Raw genomic sequence first — 18127 nt, 5'->3', positions numbered from 1 at the left:
CCACACTACACGCTTCCTAGATATATTGAAAACCAACGGGTATCCTAGATCCATTGTAAATTGGCTTAAGTGCCCAAGACGACCAACACACCGAACACATAGAAAACCCAGCAACACATGCTTCCTTAAAATACCCCATTTTAGTGAGAGGATAACTACAGCCATCTGAAGAGCCATAAGAAGAGAAGGGCTAGACATACAACTAGCCCACTCCGGCCCCTCTCTGAGAGGACATCTCGCAAAGAAACTAATAAGGGACAACAATCAATGCACATTAACAAATTGTCCCATCCGTGACACAGATTTATGCCAACGAGTAAATGCTGTGTATAGAATACAATGTAACAAATGCAACAAGTTCTATGTTGGTAGCACAACAAGACCATTAGACGTCTATATCAAAGAACATCTGAACACGAGAACCTCCTCCTTCAGAAAGCATCTAGACAGATGCCGGAACACTGACAAAAGCATAACAGTCACAATTGAGGCCAATGAGAGAAATTTGGGTAATTTAAGAATTAAGGAAGCTTTACTCATACACAGACTAGGACCCCATATTAACAACAGGCTGGAGGTTGGTAATCAATATGTAGTGAAACTACCTATCGTCACTAGATACAAAACTACCTATCGCCATTAGATACAAAACTACTATCGCCATTACATACAATCTTCTCATTTAAATATAAATAAATGTGAGCGTAGTAGAGAACCCATTCCTTGTCATCACGTGACTGATCATTATTCGAATCGGCAACTTCTTCGAACCGTTCCAGCCAGAACGCAAACTGACCAATCACAGCCCTTAATAAGGTCACGTGATAGAGTATATTTCTGATATACTCTATAAATAGATCAACTCATACCCACCAAATTTGTCTCGGTCCAGTTTCTCTTTGAGATCTGTTCCGTGTACCACACGACAGCAGCAGCAACAAGTAGCCAGCGACCACTTCAACAGCTTCGTCCAGCCAACGATGACCACCGCCGTCGCCACATCAGCAACAAGAGTCTACGACTACTATCCAGCATCATCGTCATGACCAACACGATTACTACCAAGCAGCCTCTACACCACCAGCGTCAACACGACTTACTATGTACACCAAACCAAACCTCCGTGGCACATCTCTCTCTTCGATTCTGTTAGGTGACTCAGCTTCACCACGATAAATAAACAGACAAGAGTTCTTAAACAGACAAGAAATTCTCAGCCAGCGACGAACATCTGTATAACAAGAATCACGGCCCGGCATCGATGCCACGACATCACAACTAGTGATCAGCTCTGCCACACTCAGCCAACTCACTTCACATACAGATTCATATTATTGTGTACCCAAGAACTGGTATAATTGCTCTCGTGTTATTGACTCTCTTTCTATCTGCTGTAATAATACACATACACATACATGTATCACTCACATACATACTTTTCTTTGTATGACGGCCTGTCTTTGATTATGTTATTATATGTCGCATTCACACTCTCACACAGACATACATCTTTAACGCCATAATAAATATCTCTGTTATTCATCTAATACGGTTGTGGTCTTTCATTACTGGTCATCTATGTTATCGTCGCATAGCATATCATGTATATCATCCATTGATATATATATTATTGTGTGTTCGACCGTGTGACACGTTTAAATAAAAGGAGTCCTCTGTTTTACCATTCGTCACCATTTCTCCTTTTTTGAGTTCGCACGGTCGTTCCTTACAAATATATTATTTAGCTACATCTGGATGCATGTAGGTTCATTTTTGATATGCTCATCTATTGCTTATAACAAAAAAAAGAGAAGAGTAAAAAAGGGAAAAAGAAAGGAAGCTGCATGTATAATACATAACTTAGAAGCTGCATGTATAATACATAACTTAGAAGCAGCGCTACAGATGTACTACACACGAGATTGAGACATAGCTGACCTCACGCACTTCTTATGAGGAATTCCGAAAGGAGCTTCGTGAGACCACTACTAAAACGCTTCCGAAAAAAGAAAAGCCATTGGAAAACAGATTATAACAGCGACTCCATCTAAGAATATCTGAAGAAGGATTTGCGTTCCGAAATATCATCGGACTATGGATAACTAAATTACAACAGGTATATAGTCCATTTTTTTGTATTATAGTGCATTGTTGTACCATTCAAAACTTTTTATTCTTTACAAATAATACACAATACTTCAAGCGAACTACAATACTCTCCTATATATATATATGTGTGTGTGTGTGTGTGTGTGTGTGCGCGCGCGTGCGTGTGTGTACACACACACACATGCAAACGCACATGCACACACACACACACACACACACACACACACACGCACACACACACACAGTAGAAAGATCTTATGGAAACTAGATTCAAATAATGTAGCAAGTGTTAATTGCATATAGTTACAATGGCTGTGTGGTAAGAAGCTTGCTTCCCAACCACATAGTTCCAGGTTCAGTCCCACCGCATGACACCTTGGGCAAGTGTCTTCTACTATAACCTTGAGCTAACCAAAATCTTGTGAGTGGATTATGTAAAGAGAAACTGAAAGAAGCCTGTCATGTATGTATGTATATATATATTTATATATATATATATATATACATATACACACACATATATGTATGTATGTGTATATATATATATATATATATATATATATATATATATACGATGATCTGGAACTCGTAGTTCAGAAAAACGATGTAAGTGAAATAAAAATTACCTCAAAGGCAGTTTTAGTTGACACTCTGTGGAGTTCAGTTGATAATTATCCATCAAAATATAAACTTATTTTATGTGATGTAGATTCGCAAGCCAAAGTAGCTAGAGCGGGAGCCATTACCAAAGTCCGTAACCCTTATTATGGAAGAAACGATGTTTGCAAAATGTATTTACGAAAGGGCCTAGCCTTTCGTACAGAAATTAAGGACATTCTTACTCGCCAAACGGGTATTCGTGAATCTATTAACGATACATTAAGTGAGGTCGAATTGCAAACGATCGCAGATATAGTTCTAGAAAAAGTTGATGCCGCGACCCAAACAGATGAAGTTTTCTGCGCAGCTAGATTTCGACAACTGGAGAGATTCAGAGAAACAACAGTCAAGATTGACCTGAACAGCAACCGTCCAACTGCTGCTGCAGCGGCTGCAACTTCCATCATGGTATCTTTGCGAAACCGCTCAAGCACCAAATCTCTAACGATCGTCGATTTCAATAATTTACCTTTCATTTATGGGAGGAGAAATCGGAAATATTTTGCAGCTTTAGAACCTAACATGCCCAACCCCTTAACGAGCTCTATTGTTTTAAAGGATCAAAATCCGACCATTGAGGAAAGTTTAAATGTTCAGACCTTGCAACACAAGATTTCTTCAGAAACGGAATCTAATGAAAAATCCCCAGAATTATTAGTGCAGTCCTACCAGGAAGCTTCGGCAGATGATAATACGGAACTTTGTGGGACATATCAACCTGGTTCTTCAAAGTTTGAAGAACTACCGCAAGCATTCAATTTTTCTTTCTCCCAATTTATATTTCCATCCGTTCTTATCGATACGAACGTAGGGCAACATAACCCTCGTATTGAAGAAATCGATGACGATATATCGATATCGTCGGAATCGGTTGCGTCGTTAGGTATTTCTGAAGAGGCGAGAATCCGAAGAGACAAAGAACAGGCGAGAATAAATTCCCATCCCACCTTATCTGGTGATTTTCAAGAGGAGGAGAAACCGCCGCAACTGACCCCTATTCACTGCAGTATTCAAGGCGCTTCTGCTGTAATAACCCATTCAAATAAACCATACTCGAGGGTTGATCCAAACTCTGAGGTAGTCGTCCACTCTGGTTCATTTGAACCCGATGAAAACGCCAAAGGGTTAGCTGATGATTTTTAAAAATTGCATTTTGAAATCCTATGATATGCGCACTGAAGAACATGAGTGTGTATGGGTGTACACACATCGAACAATAATAGTCTTTCCATTTAAATTTTGAACACTTCAGTCAAATTTTAATATATATATATATATATATATATATCTATATATATATATATATATATATATATATATATATATATATATATATATATACATACACACATATATATAAGGGCATTACTATAGAAGAATGCATGTGTGTGCATGTCTTGTGTTTGTACCTCCACCATCGCTTGACAACTGATGTTGCTGTGTTTACATTCTCGTAACTTAGCGGTCTGGTAAAAGACACTGACAGAATGAGTACTAGGCTTACAAAGAATAAATCCTGTGGTTGATTTCTTCAACCAATGGCAGTGCTCCAGCATGGCTGCAGTCACATAACTGAAACAAGTAAAACAATAAAAATCTATGCCATTTTAATCCCAAGCAAGGCTGGGTATCTCTGCTAGTATCTATTAATTATGTTTTCTCTGATGTGATGATCTCCAGGATTTTCTCTAGCCATAAGTTGCACACCAACAATGTTCTATTGTATGGTGTAGCATTTTTTATTGTAGACCAGTTGGTTGTATGCTCCACTCCATTGTGCTTGAGTCCCCATATGAGGTTAGACGATGATGTAGAGTACCTTTTGTTTACATTGAAAAATGACGATTTTTTTATGGTGTCTCTGGTGTCACCAATGTACACGTATTTTTGTGTATCCATCTTCACTTAACATTTGTAAACCACATTCTTTATGAGGCAGTTGTTGTTAAACTTGCATTTATTTTACCATTTGAAGTTACACGTTATATTTTTTCCAGTTCTGTAAGTGGAGTTATTACTGGTGGTCACATTTGTTCTACCTCCTATAACAGTGTTCTCATTTTCCTCAGGTATGGATTGCACGGCAAATTGTATGGTGCTGTTTGAACCTGTTTTTATTTTGGATGACCTTTTATAATTTCTATTTACAACCATTCCATTTTGTTTATTTTGTTATGATCTGTGATTTTTCTGTAAACCCCCTCTAGTTTTATCCTATTGAATTTTATGTTATTTAATTTGTGTACATAGTATTCTAGATTGTGAGAAGCCGTATATGCTAATTTCACATTATGCCTGTTGATGATTTTGTGATCAACATCATTTTGTGACCATCCTCATTTAGTGTTTGCTTTCCATGCTGGCATGGGTTAGAAGGTTTGACTTAAACTAGTAAGGTAGTGAGCTGCACCAGGTTTCAATCTGATTTGACATGGTTTCTACAGCTAGACGCCCTCGTAATGCCAACCACTGCAAGAGTGCAATGGGTGCTTTTTATGTGACACCATCATGGGTGCCAGTTATGTGACACCAGCATTGGCCACAACTATGATTTCACTTGGTTTGGTGAGTCTTCTCAAGCATAGCATATTGCTAAAGGTCTTGGTCATTTATCATTGCCTCCATGAAACCTAACGTTCAAAGAGTGCTTTTTATGTGCCACTGGCATGGGTGCCTGTTATGTGACACTGGCATCGGCCATGACTATGATTTCACTTGGCTTGATGGGTTTTCTCAAGCATGACATATCACCAAAGTTCCCTCTGTGACGCCAAGCATTTGAAGATCATGCTTCACCACCTCATCCCATGTCTTCCTGGGTCTACCTCTTCCACAGGTTCCTCCACAGCTAGAGATCAGTACTTTTTCACACAGCTGTCCTTGTCCATATGCTTCACATGCCCATACCAGCACAATCATCTCTCTTGCACACCACATATGATCCCTCTTGTGCCCATCTTTTCTCTCAAGATGCTTGCCACTCTGTCATACATGCACACTGACATTGCACATCCAGCAAAGCATACTAGCTTAATTTCTTTCAAGCCTATGCATGTCCTCAGTGGTCACAGCCCATGTTTTATTGCTGTGTAGCATGGTTGTTCACACACAGGCATCATACAGTCTGTCTTTCCTTCTGAGGAGAGATCTTTTGTTACCAACAGAGGTAGGAACACTCTGAACTTTGCCCAGCCTATTCTTATTCTCACAGCTATGCTCTTGGAGCATCTACCCCCACAACTGTCTTTGTTACCTAGTTAATGGAAGTTATCAACTGCTTCTAGATTTCTCCCTTGGTATTGGAGGGAGTCTATTTTCTGAACATTTTTAGTGTTTATTGTACTTGTGCACCTTCCACACACAAAAGCTATTTTCCCTGTTAACCTTCCCCTGATGTTGCTGCACCTCTTATATATTCATAGCTTACGCCAGGTATGTCTTATGGAGTTTCTTCCTATGCCTTTTCTATGGATTGAGCAGGGCCATCTACCTGAAGGGATGGCTGTGTAGAAGAAGCTTGCTTCCCAATCACATGGTTCCAGGTTCAGTCCCACTGCATGGCACCTTGGGCAAGGCCAACCAAAGCCTTGTGAGTGGATTTGCTAGGTGGAAACTGAAAGAAGCCCATTGTATATATGTATGTATTTATGTGTGTGCGTGTATCTGTGCTTGTTTCCTCGCCACCGCTTGGCAACTGATGCTGATGTATTTATGTTCCTGTAACTTAGTGTTCGGCAAAAGAGACCGATAGAATAAGTACTAGGCTTACAAAGAATAAGTCCTGGGATTGATTTTTTCAGCTAAACCCCTTTAAGGCAGTGCTCCAGCATGGCTGCAGTCAAATGACTGAAACAAGTAAAAGAATAAAGAATATTCCCTTTTCTTCTTTTTATATAATATTGGAGACACTATCTTGAAATGAGACATTCAGGATGCAAATCTCAATTATAAACATTTCATACCAATTTGTAACCATTTGAAATCTTCATTAGCAATATCGTAATTGTCCATGTCATTTTTTACCTATTACTATTATTCACATCCACATCCAAACCCCTAATTCAATTATCCATGATATATTTTACCAATTACAAACATTCAGTCACACTCAAAATGGTAATCATGTCAGCCACCTTTTACCAGTTACCATTATTCATAGCCACACATAAAGCTGTAATTATCTACTCCACCTTTTACCAATTCACAGCCACACCTTAACTATATCAATTTTTACCAATTATCAACTTTCACAACCATACCTAAAGCAGTTGTAGCAGAGATTTAGATTTAGATCTGTGACATGACTTCAAGTAGATTTTTACAGTCGCAGATCTCCCTTACCCAATATTAGGTGGAAACTTTTTGCACCACTTCCACCTACTTGTGGACATGCATACTCAGCACTTATGAGACGCGACCACAGAACTTTCTATCCCAGTTAAAAGGCCACTAACCCCTACAGTTAATCCAGTATTTTTCATCACTACTATGGACGACCCATACCATGCACTCTTAAACTCATATCTGGAGCTGACTAACCGAAATTTTTTTACTGCTGCTCCAACTCACACCACCACCCATTTCATCGAAACTAAAGGTGCTCGGTTTTTTTCTCCCCCTTGCCGTCTCTCCTCAGAGAAACTAAAGGCAGCCAAGGCGCCCCTCTAATAGCCCTTTGCACATGGTTCCAAAGCATTCTGGGGACTGGCAGCCCACTGGTGACTACAGGAGATTAAACTCCATCACGGAGCCAGACTGGTACCCAATACCCAACATCCAGGATTTTGCACCATCTCTCCACAACTGCAGAGTAGTCACCAAACTGGACTTGGTTAAGGCATACCATCAGATTCCTGGGAATCCAGAGGATATTCTGAAGACTGCCATAACCACACCTTTAGGTGCCTTCAAATTCCTAACTATGTCATTTTGTTTATGGAATTCAGCCAGCACATTTCAAAGGTTCATAGATGAAGTCGTCCGAGACTTAGACTTCATCTATGCATACATTGACAACATCTTGATAGCTAGCACTTCACCCGAGGAACATCTCCATCATGGTTGTCAGCTGTTTGAGTGGTTCAAGACTTACCAAGTGTGGATCAACCCTACCAAATGTGTTTGCGGTGTATCTTCTTTGACCTTCCTAGGTCATGTCATCAGCCCCAAAGGCATATCACCACTGCCTGACAAGGTGAAGGCATTGCAGGAGTTGCCTCCACCCACCTTGTTATGTCAGATCGACATTTCTTGGGACTATTCAACTTCTATTGGCACTTTGTTCCTCATTCAGCTGAAATCCTATATCCGCTAAACATGCTTCTTCAGAATAGGAAAAAGAGGGATGAGCCAATAGCATTGGACTCCACCCAACTTGACTCCTTCAACACAGCAAAGCAGCAACTCGCTCAGGCATCACTTCTTGCCCACCCTGTCGCAGATGCTCAGATATCCCTTGTAGTGGATACATCCAACACTGCTATAGGCGCAGTGTTACAACAATTTCACCAGCAACAACTCCAGCCTCTTGCCTTTTTCTCTCGGCAGCTTAAACCAGCTGAAACTTGCTACAGCACTTTCATACAGGAGCTGTTAGCTATGTATTTAGCAGTCAAACATTTCCAGCACACACTCAAGAGACACCAATTCACAATTTTTACCAACCACTGTCCACTCACCTTTGCCCTGCGCTCGAAGCCTGACAAGTACTCTCTGTGGGTAACCAGACATTTGGATTTCATTTCCCAATTTACCGCTGACATTCGCCATATCTCTGGTGTAGATAAAACTGCAGCAGATGCCTTATCATGCCAACCACTGAATTTGCTGTCGTCACCCACAGGCATCGACCTGCATCTCCTGGCTAAAGATCAACCTCGCTTAGAGACAATTGATATGTCCTCACCTGCCTTTGCCACATGCAACTTCAAGTACTTCCTAGAATCCACATCTGATGCACAGATTTTGTGCAATACTTCCAAGAATTCTTCTTGTCCTTTCATTCCAGAGACCCACAGACAGCCTCAGCACACACCATAACCTGTCAGACTCTGGTGTCACCGCCACAGTGAAACTCATTTCGGCTAGATTCTTTTGGCCAAATATGAGATGAGACATCACTGCTTGATCACGCTCCTGCCTTTTCTGTCATAGGTGCATAGGCACGTCCGTGCACCCCTTGGCACATTCAACACACCAGATGTGCATTTCAACCATGTACACATCGACCTTGTTGGACCTTGGCCAGTCATCCAGGGATATACCTACCTGCTCACCTGCATTGATTGTTTCACACATTGGCCAGATGCTATTCCTTTAGCAGATATCACTGCAGAATTTGTTGCCAAAGCTTTTCTCACAGGATGGATATCATGGTACGGAGTTTCTACCACCATCACTACTGACCATGGAAAATAGTTTGAATCACAACTCTTCCATGAGCTCATGAAGACCATAGGCACACATTGGATTCGAACCACCAGTTACCATCCACAGTCCAACGGTATGGTGGAACGATCCCACCGTCATATGAAAGCTGCTTTGCATGCTTACTCAGATCAGCAGCGTTGGAGCGAATATCTTCCAATAGTCTTTCTTGGCTGTCGAGCCTCAATAAAGGAGGATCTCAGTTATTCCCCAGCAGAACTTATTTATGGCACACCTCTTTCATTGCCAGGTAAGATGTTGGCCCCAGTGGATCTGTCCAGACAAGACCCCACTATGTACATACACAGACTTTGCAAATACATGCAAGAACTGCCACCCATGTCAATGTGGTATGACGTCAGTGTCTGGGGAGGCTGACCGGAAGGGGAAAAAGGGCAGAGGGAGCCTCGATCGGGATTCGTGCCCTTTTTCGAACGGGGTTGTGGTCAGGACAAGACGTGTTGAGCGACGGTCTAGGTTTGGGAGAGGCAGCTGCTATTCCTGGTGTACCTTGGGTCGGGGCAAGCTTCAAGGATTGGATACTGCATGACAGACTTGCAGTCGACGAAAGGAAAACCGAGGTAAGGCGATTACATCTACTCGTACGCACACTCCACAGTCAACACAACACCAAACCACTAAATCATCAATTCCAAAAGACATTGATTCTTGGACCTATGTGTTTCTATGAAAAGACGCTGGGAAAACCCCTCTCACACCTCCATACATGGGACCCTATCGCATCCTGTCGCACACAGACAAACTATATACTATAGACATTAATGGTAAAAAGGAAACTGTCTCAATAGACAGGCTTAAGCGGGCATACACAATACCACCTCATAACCTCCCACATTCACAGTACGACATAAAACAAATGCCACTCCACTGCAACCACTACCAACACCATCACACACACCAATCCCTCCTCCATCTACATACATCATTACTACTCATAGTGGTCACCGTGTAAATTGGCCTACCAAGCTATCTATATACATTTGAACTATGATGAACTATTTGTGAACTTAGCAAAAACTTTTCAAGACATATCACCAATGTCACAGTTTTGTTCTTCACAGTATTCCTTCGAACTTTACCTAATCGACTTGAAAATTTTGCTTATTTCTTTGCGTTCATATTCTATTTACTCTAACCATGCTTTGTCTTTTCATTTCAGTTACTCATTTTCTATTGTATTGCATCCTTATGTTTGTATTCCATGTTCTTACCTGCTTTTTGCACTGCATATTTACATATGCCATCTCTATTTTTTTTCGACTCTTTTAAGTCTAGCAGGAGGCTATGCAGCAGAGCTACATATTACATAGTAACATGTGAGTCAACCTGCACAGCAGATGAATATATCGATGAGCCTTGCTTTGATACACTAGCCTCGCTTTGATACACTAGCCTCGCTTTGATACACTAGCCTCGTTCTGAGACACTAGCTTCATTCTGAGCTACACGGCTACCAGTTCCTGCCAGGTTTCACTCAAAGACACATATCTTCTCTGTAGCTCCACGTGCAAGTTTCCCCATGTGTGACTCACATGTCTATTCACCTCGACACAAGATATACAATTTGTAAACAATGATATTTTATCACACACACATTCTCAAAATGACTGTTCTCATTACACATATGTTACTTCTTTCAGTGCAAAAGCAAAAATCAAAACTTTCTTTGTATGTAAACGCACATGTTTTTGAAACACACTACATGCTTCCACCACAAAAGGTGAACACAGAATAAACAATATATTTATACACAAAAATGTCCTACGGTGATTAATACTAACTGTTTTTCCATTTAGTAACGCACTTGAACAGCCAACGATAGCCACTATACAGTAATCATCCATGTCACTTTTAATTAATTGCCAATATTCACAGACACACAGTCAATTTCAATTATCCATATCACCTTTTAATGATCACAAACATTCACAACTGAGTTAACATTTAGTCTCTAATGTTGGTCCTTAAATTAACAGTTGAAATTTTGTGATTTAATCTCCTGTTTTACCAAAGCTGAAACTTTGGTAAAATAGTAATTTCCTTTGACTTTAAGTATCAGATTCCCAAAATATTGTTAAGTCATTATCCATCTCTAATGCCTCACAGTTGAGTGTTAAAAATAGATGTTTACTGTCAGAACTGGCGATTTATTGATATTCCTGTAGCCACCACTTATCGTACAATGTTGCTTATTAGTCTTATCTTGCAGACAGTACTCTCTTCAAGTGACGCAAGTCTTCTATTTGGATGAAGACAATGTGTAATGGATGTAGTGATAGATAGTGAGAAAAGACAAGGTACTCACACCTGGAACACTTTTTATCATAAGACTGCTAAGTCAGAATTGAGCTGGGGTTAAACAACAACAATAACAACATAAAAATACGTAGCCACAGCACAAATCGATGAGACAAACAGACAGATTATCTAAGAATTTCTCACCAAATCCACTCTTGCTGGTTATAGGATGTTGGCACTGGATACAATTTTTAAGCCTGTTTTTGGAATAGCAATTCGAACATGTTACTGTATGTTTGCACGGATAGAATTTTACAGTGGCCTGGTTATCTTTGCACAATAAACATTGCAGACTATCAAATAAAAATACCAAAAACATTACAAGTATCAAGCAGATTACAGACAATATTATTATAATATTCACATTAAACATCTTTTGTAAAAACATTATTAAGTAACATTTAAGGAGGAATCCATTGATGTTACAGTAAAAAAAAAGGCTTAGCTAATCCCTGTGATGCTGTTATTGTAAAGAAGATATAATTAATCCCACTGCTATTGTTACCTTGAAGAAGATATAACTAATCCCTGTGATGTTAAAGTGAAGACGGCATAACTAATCCTACTGCTGTTGTTATAGGGAAGAAAAATATAACTAAGGATCTTTTCTGTTTGGCTGCCACTTTTCAATTTCTTTTTTTTTTTTGTTCCAAATATGAATGCTTGGCATGTTGGTGTAGTTTTGTAAAGTAATCATTGACATGAAATTCAATTTCTCCATAAATCATTAATTAAAGAGTTAATAGCTTTTAAAATTGGCAAATTTTGGGTTATTTTAGCCAATTCGAAAGCCAGACATATAGGTGCTTGTTTCCATAGTAACAAACCAAACTGTCACTGAGCTGCTTACAATGCATTCTTTTTGTCACTTATTAAATGCTTAAAATACATGCAGTGTGAGATATGCTAAAAATAACAGCTAAAAAAGCCTTAAATCATGCACAAAATTTCTATTTGGTTTTGCATAATTGTATGAATTTCCTTGATTAGACTACAAATTTGCAAAAATTTTCTGAAAATTCCAAAAAATAAAAGTTATGAGTGATTATATGGTATGCATGAAGCAGAATTCCGCCAATGTTTCATTTGTTTACAGTTGACAACACATACTGTCAAGCACAAAATAACAGCTTCCAAATCCTGTTTTCTAACAGGGTAAAAATGATCGAACTTTAAACCTCTGTAACTTTTTTTTTTTTAATTTCTGGAAAAAGTGAATTAACTCCCAAGATTCAGCATGGAAAATTAAATAAGTACATCAAATTTCAAAATTTTCACAAAACTTTGAAATTTCCATAGGTGCAGCCAAACAGAAAAGATCAATAACTAATTCCATTGATGTTGCTATAATAAAGAAAACATCACTAAACTATGTGATGTTGTTATAGTAAAGATGTAGGAGTTAGTTTAAGGGTTATTTGCAGCAACAGCATTGATAGAAGTAAAAATAAATAATGTTAATTATGGGAAATAGTATGTATTATGTTAAATTATACAGTAGTACAAAGTGTCTAATTTTGTTATTTATGGTAAAGTGTACAAGCGGGTAATTCTAAAGAGATTTAAACTGTCACTTCAGGTGTAAACTGAGTAAAACTAATTACATTTTATCTCTTTGAGTACAGAGTAGTGTCAAAAACAAACAGTTATTACTTCATGAGTAAACTAATTAAACTAATTAAAATTAAATGAACTTTATCTGTTCAAAAATACACAGTAGTGACTAAAAAGAAATTTGCTGATGATTCATGTGTAAACTAATTAAACTAATTAAACATTGTCTGTCAAAGAGTGCACAATAGTGTCTAAAACAAACACTGCTACATGTTTAAACTAATTAAACTAATTAAACTATGCCTAACCAAGAGTACACTGTAGTGTCAAAGGCAAAGATTCATATTGCTACAATTGTAAACTAATGAAAACTAATTAAACTTTATTTATCCAAAGGTACAATATAATGTCTAAAACAATCACTATAAAACTAATTAGACTTTATTTGTTTAAATGTACAGAGTAGTGTCAAGAACATGCACTGCTACTGTTTCATAGTTAAACTAATTAAAACTAAGTAAACCTTATCTGTCAAGATTATATTGTTAGTATCTAAACCAAACACTGCTATTATTCTATGTGTAAACTAATTAAAAGTAACTAAAATTATTTAAACTTTATCTCTTCAAGAGTTATTATTGACAGATGTATAAACTAATAAAAACTAATTAAAACAAATTTTATCTGACAGTTATCAAACAATAGTGTCTAAAAAAATATTGCCATTGTTATAAGTGAAAACTAATTAAAATGAGTGCACAACAGTGTCTAAAAACAAACATCATTATTGCTACATACAACAAACATTGCTATTTCTACTTTCATAACCTAATTCTATTGAATTAAACCTAATTATAATTATCTGCTCAAGAGTTCTCAGTAGTGTCCAAAACAAATGCTACTATTGCTTCATATGTAAATTAAATAAAATTATTTAAACTTTTTCTAACAAAAATTACACTATAAATGTTGAAACAAATACCGTTATTGCTCTATGCATAAACTTATTAATACTAATTAAACTTTATCTGTCCAAAAGTATACTGTAGTATCCAAAACAAGAATGCTCTATGAGTAAACTAATTAGAATTAATTAAAATTCATTTGTAAAAGTGTACACTGTAGTGTCTTAAGCAAATACTCTTAATGCTTCATGTGTAAACTTATTAAAACTAATTGTACTTTATATGTTCAAGAGTACACTGTCTTGAACACACTGGTGTTGCTTAATGTGTAAATCAATAAAAACTTATTAAAACTAATTAAACTTTATTTTCCCATGATTACACTGTAGTGTCTAAAATAAACACTGCCATTGCTTCATTAATTCCCTTAAACGTAATTATGCACACAATACGAAATACAAAACAATTTGCTGGGTTATGCCCTAATGTTTAGTGAATACGTACCGAGTGGACACAAATCTGTTGAGTTTCTCTTTTAAATTCGAATCATCAATGATGTCAAGAGGGGTCCTATTTTTTTTGTTTTTGTGATGAAAATTTGCTCCTTGCTCTGCTAAATAACAAGCTACAGCAACAGCAGATAGTCTGTCTTCGTTGTTCAAGCTGAGGTGAGAGCAAATCTATAAACAATGAAATAATGTTTCAGTCCCATTGCATTAATTGAATGCTGTAACACACACAAACACCTTACCAAACACTACAATATTTACACTACAGTTACACAACAGATAGCCCCCCCCCCACACACACATATACATACAAATATCGGTACATCTGCATACATACACACACACAAATATATACATACATGTGTGCATGTGAAGGTATGTGGCCTGTTGGTTAGGGTATGACACTCACAATCGCAAAACCATGGCTCAAATTATGTTCCATTGCATGGCATCTTAGGCACTATTTACTAATATAGCCATGGGCTTTTGAGAGGTGTTTGGTAGATGGAAGCTGAAAGAACGACATAGTATAAATGTGCTGAGAGAAAAAAGAAGAATCAGATATAATGTGCAAGAAATAAGATTGTGCAGTTACAAACATGTGATGAGTATGGATCAAGACAGTTATATAAAGAAATGCTGATCATTAAATGTGGCTGTGACTTGTGGACAAGTAATACCCAGGGTGATATGATGAAAGCAGGATTTTGAGTCGCATAATAGAAATGACAAAGGACCAGAATCTCTGGTGATACAAGAAACTCAAGAAGACCCACCCATTGCAGCTGATCTGACTTCTAGAAGCACTGTGCATGTATATATTGTTTATATGTGTGCCTACCTTCCTACCTACCTACCTACCTGCCTGCCTGCCTGCCTGCCTAACTACCTACCTGGTTACCTAGCTACCTCGCTACCTACCTACCTGCCTGCCTGCCTGCCTGCCTGCTTACCTACCTACCTATCTACCTACCTTCCTACCTGCCTCCCTTCTGGCACATTGGTACAATTCCCTGCTACCACCGTTCTTCCAGTCCTTCCAAGCCTGTTTCTTTTGTCTAATAGCTCCGTCTACATCCTTGTTCCACCACCACGTTACTCTGGGTCGAGAGGGGACTTTACACCAGCCACAGATCTGGTCGGTGGCTTTCAACAGGTTGTCCCGCAGAAATCTCCAATTGTCTTCCACGTTGTATGATGCTATATCCCCTTCTATTTCGTCAAATGCTTCAAGTAACTTGTCTCTAAGTCTCTGTCCATTTGCAGGGTCTTTAAGCTTCCACACCCTTCTCCTCCAAGCCGGTCTAATTCTGGGCACCCATTTTGCCTTGATCCCAAAGTCGCTAACTACTAATCTATGTTGTGGGGTACATTCTTCGCCAGGGTAGGTTTTGGCATTTATAAGCCGCCCTCTTTCCCTATTTCTGGCGAGGATGTAGTCGATTTGGCTAGAGTGTCTGCCGGAGCGGTAGGTGACTAGGTGACTGGCAGGTTTCCTGAAGTTGGTATTGCAGACCATAAGATCGGTTGCATCACAGAACTCCAGCAGTCTGGTTCCCTCCTCATTGCGGGAACCGAAGCTATAGCCTCCATGTATGCCATGGAAGCTTCCAGCACGACGTCCGACATGACCATTGAAGTCTCCAGCCACAAAGAGAAGGTCCCTGTCACTCGTCGGCACACACACACACACACACACACACACACACATATATATATATATATATATATATATATATATATATAAATATATATATGGCGCAAAAGATTTGTGCAGCAGCTGACGTGGCTACGCCAAGCACAGACGAGGAACCTTGCCCCCCACTGCGCAACACCACCACAGCCAACAGACATGGGATGGCCTCCGCTAACGCCTGCACAGGCATCACGCCAATATTTTTACTAAATATTGGGGACCTGTTGCATAATAATAATAAAAGCAAAATTTCTTTCCTGAGAGACCTTGCTGCATGCAATCAAGCCCTATGCATAGCACTCGTGGAAACTCACCTCAGCCCTGATATAGAGGATGCAGAAGTACACGTACCAAAATATGTCATACTGCGAACAGACAGAAGGGAAAGGAGCCATGGTGGAGTTGCTGTATACATCCGTGACGATCTCACACCCCAGGTCTTACTGTCATACTCAAATTCGGTATGCGACACCCTAGTTGTATACATAAGACAACATAATATAGTCATATGCAATGCATATTGCCCACCGGATGCTCCAAACCACATAGGCAAATTTGAAGATTGCCTCACTAGAATTAAAGAAATCCTCATGAAACTGGAACACCATGTGACCATATTTCTTATGGGTGATTTCAACTTCCCCAACGTCAAATGGCCCGAAGGTCTCATACTCTCAGGAATGACTTATCGCAAGCAAGCACAGGTGGAATGCCTGCTCAACCTCACCAATGCCCTATTCATGGAGCAAACTGTTCTCAGACCAACTAGAGCGAATAACATTCTAGATCTCTGCTTCACGAACAATACGGACATCATTCATGATGTGAAAGTGACGCCGACATTAGTTTCGGATCACAACATAATAGAGCTGTCTTTGTTTGGGCCAAAAGAAACCAGAGACATACAGCCTAAAGGAAGCACCCAAAATCTCTCCAATCTGAACTTCCACAAAGCAGACTGGAAATCGATTCAGAAAGAGATCCTCAGAGAGGATTGGCCAAAATGTCTCTCCACACCAGACATTGACATGAAACTAGAATGTTTCATGTCTATTGTGCAAGCCATAAGCCAGAAATATGTCCCAGAGCACAAGGCCAAAACAAATAGGAACAAGATTCCAAGGGATAGGAAGATCCTCATGAGACGACGGACAAAAGTTGCAAATCGACTCAACCAGCATCCCAAGAATGGCCAAAGGTCCCGCCTAAAAACGACACTGATGGAGATCGAAAAAAGGCTGCAACAATCCTATGTGAAGGAGAGAGCAGACAAAGAAGCCTGGGTTATAAAAAACATTAAGTCAAACCCAAAGGCCTTTCATTACGCAAAAGAAACAGCCTCAGTACGCTGCAAGATTGGACCCCTCTTCGAAAAGGATGGCTCCCTCACAGACAGTCCAACTAGGATCAGTGAGGTACTGAATGAGCAATTCAAAAGTGTCTTCACCACTCCATTGGAGCACAGACAAGTGAACAAACCAGTGGACTTCTTTGCTACCTCCCCTATAACCAGTGAGGCAGTTACGATGGAATACATCAACATTAGCGAAGAAGATGTACTACTAGCTATACATGAAGTGGACACAAACTCAACTGCTGGCCCTGATGGTTTCCCAGCAATCCTCCTTAAATCGTGTAAGCATGCCCTGGCAAAACCCCTCCAGATCCTCTTCCAGAGCTTTCTCGCAAACGGAAGACTGCCAAGCAAGCTGAAGGAGGGAATAATATGCCCAATCCATAAAGGGGGAAGCAGAGCAGATGCCAAAAACTATAGGCCTATCTCTCTGACTTCACACATCAGCAAAGTCATGGAAAGGATAATCAGAGGAAAACTGATCGCATTCCTTGAAGAAAATAAATTGCTGAGTGATACCCAACATGGCTTTCGACCAGATAGGAGCTGCCTGACCCAGCTCTTACAACATTACGACTGAGTGTTGAGGCAGTTA

The 18127-nt window shown here is 39.3% G+C and overlaps 1 protein-coding gene across 1 annotated transcript in view; it reads right to left on the bottom strand.

Annotated features, from left to right (window-relative positions):
* LOC106875628 (uncharacterized) overlaps positions 1 to 18127 on the bottom strand; it is a 104379-nt gene that overhangs the window by 14912 nt on the left and 71340 nt on the right. The window contains exons 8-9 of the mRNA XM_089356676.1: positions 14478 to 14653; positions 11659 to 11807 (exon numbers count right to left, since the gene is read on the bottom strand). Of these exons, the coding sequence (XP_089212802.1) occupies positions 11659 to 11807; positions 14478 to 14653 (325 nt within the window). The remainder of the gene's footprint in view (positions 1 to 11658; positions 11808 to 14477; positions 14654 to 18127) is intronic.

The sequence above is a fragment of the Octopus bimaculoides genome, chromosome 8 (genome assembly GCF_046866305.1).
Source record: "Octopus bimaculoides isolate indiv1 chromosome 8, ASM4686630v1, whole genome shotgun sequence".
Classification (NCBI taxonomy): Eukaryota; Metazoa; Mollusca; class Cephalopoda; order Octopoda; family Octopodidae; genus Octopus; species Octopus bimaculoides.
Note: the sequence above shows the minus strand (reverse complement) of the source record. Positions and strands in the feature narration are given on the sequence as shown.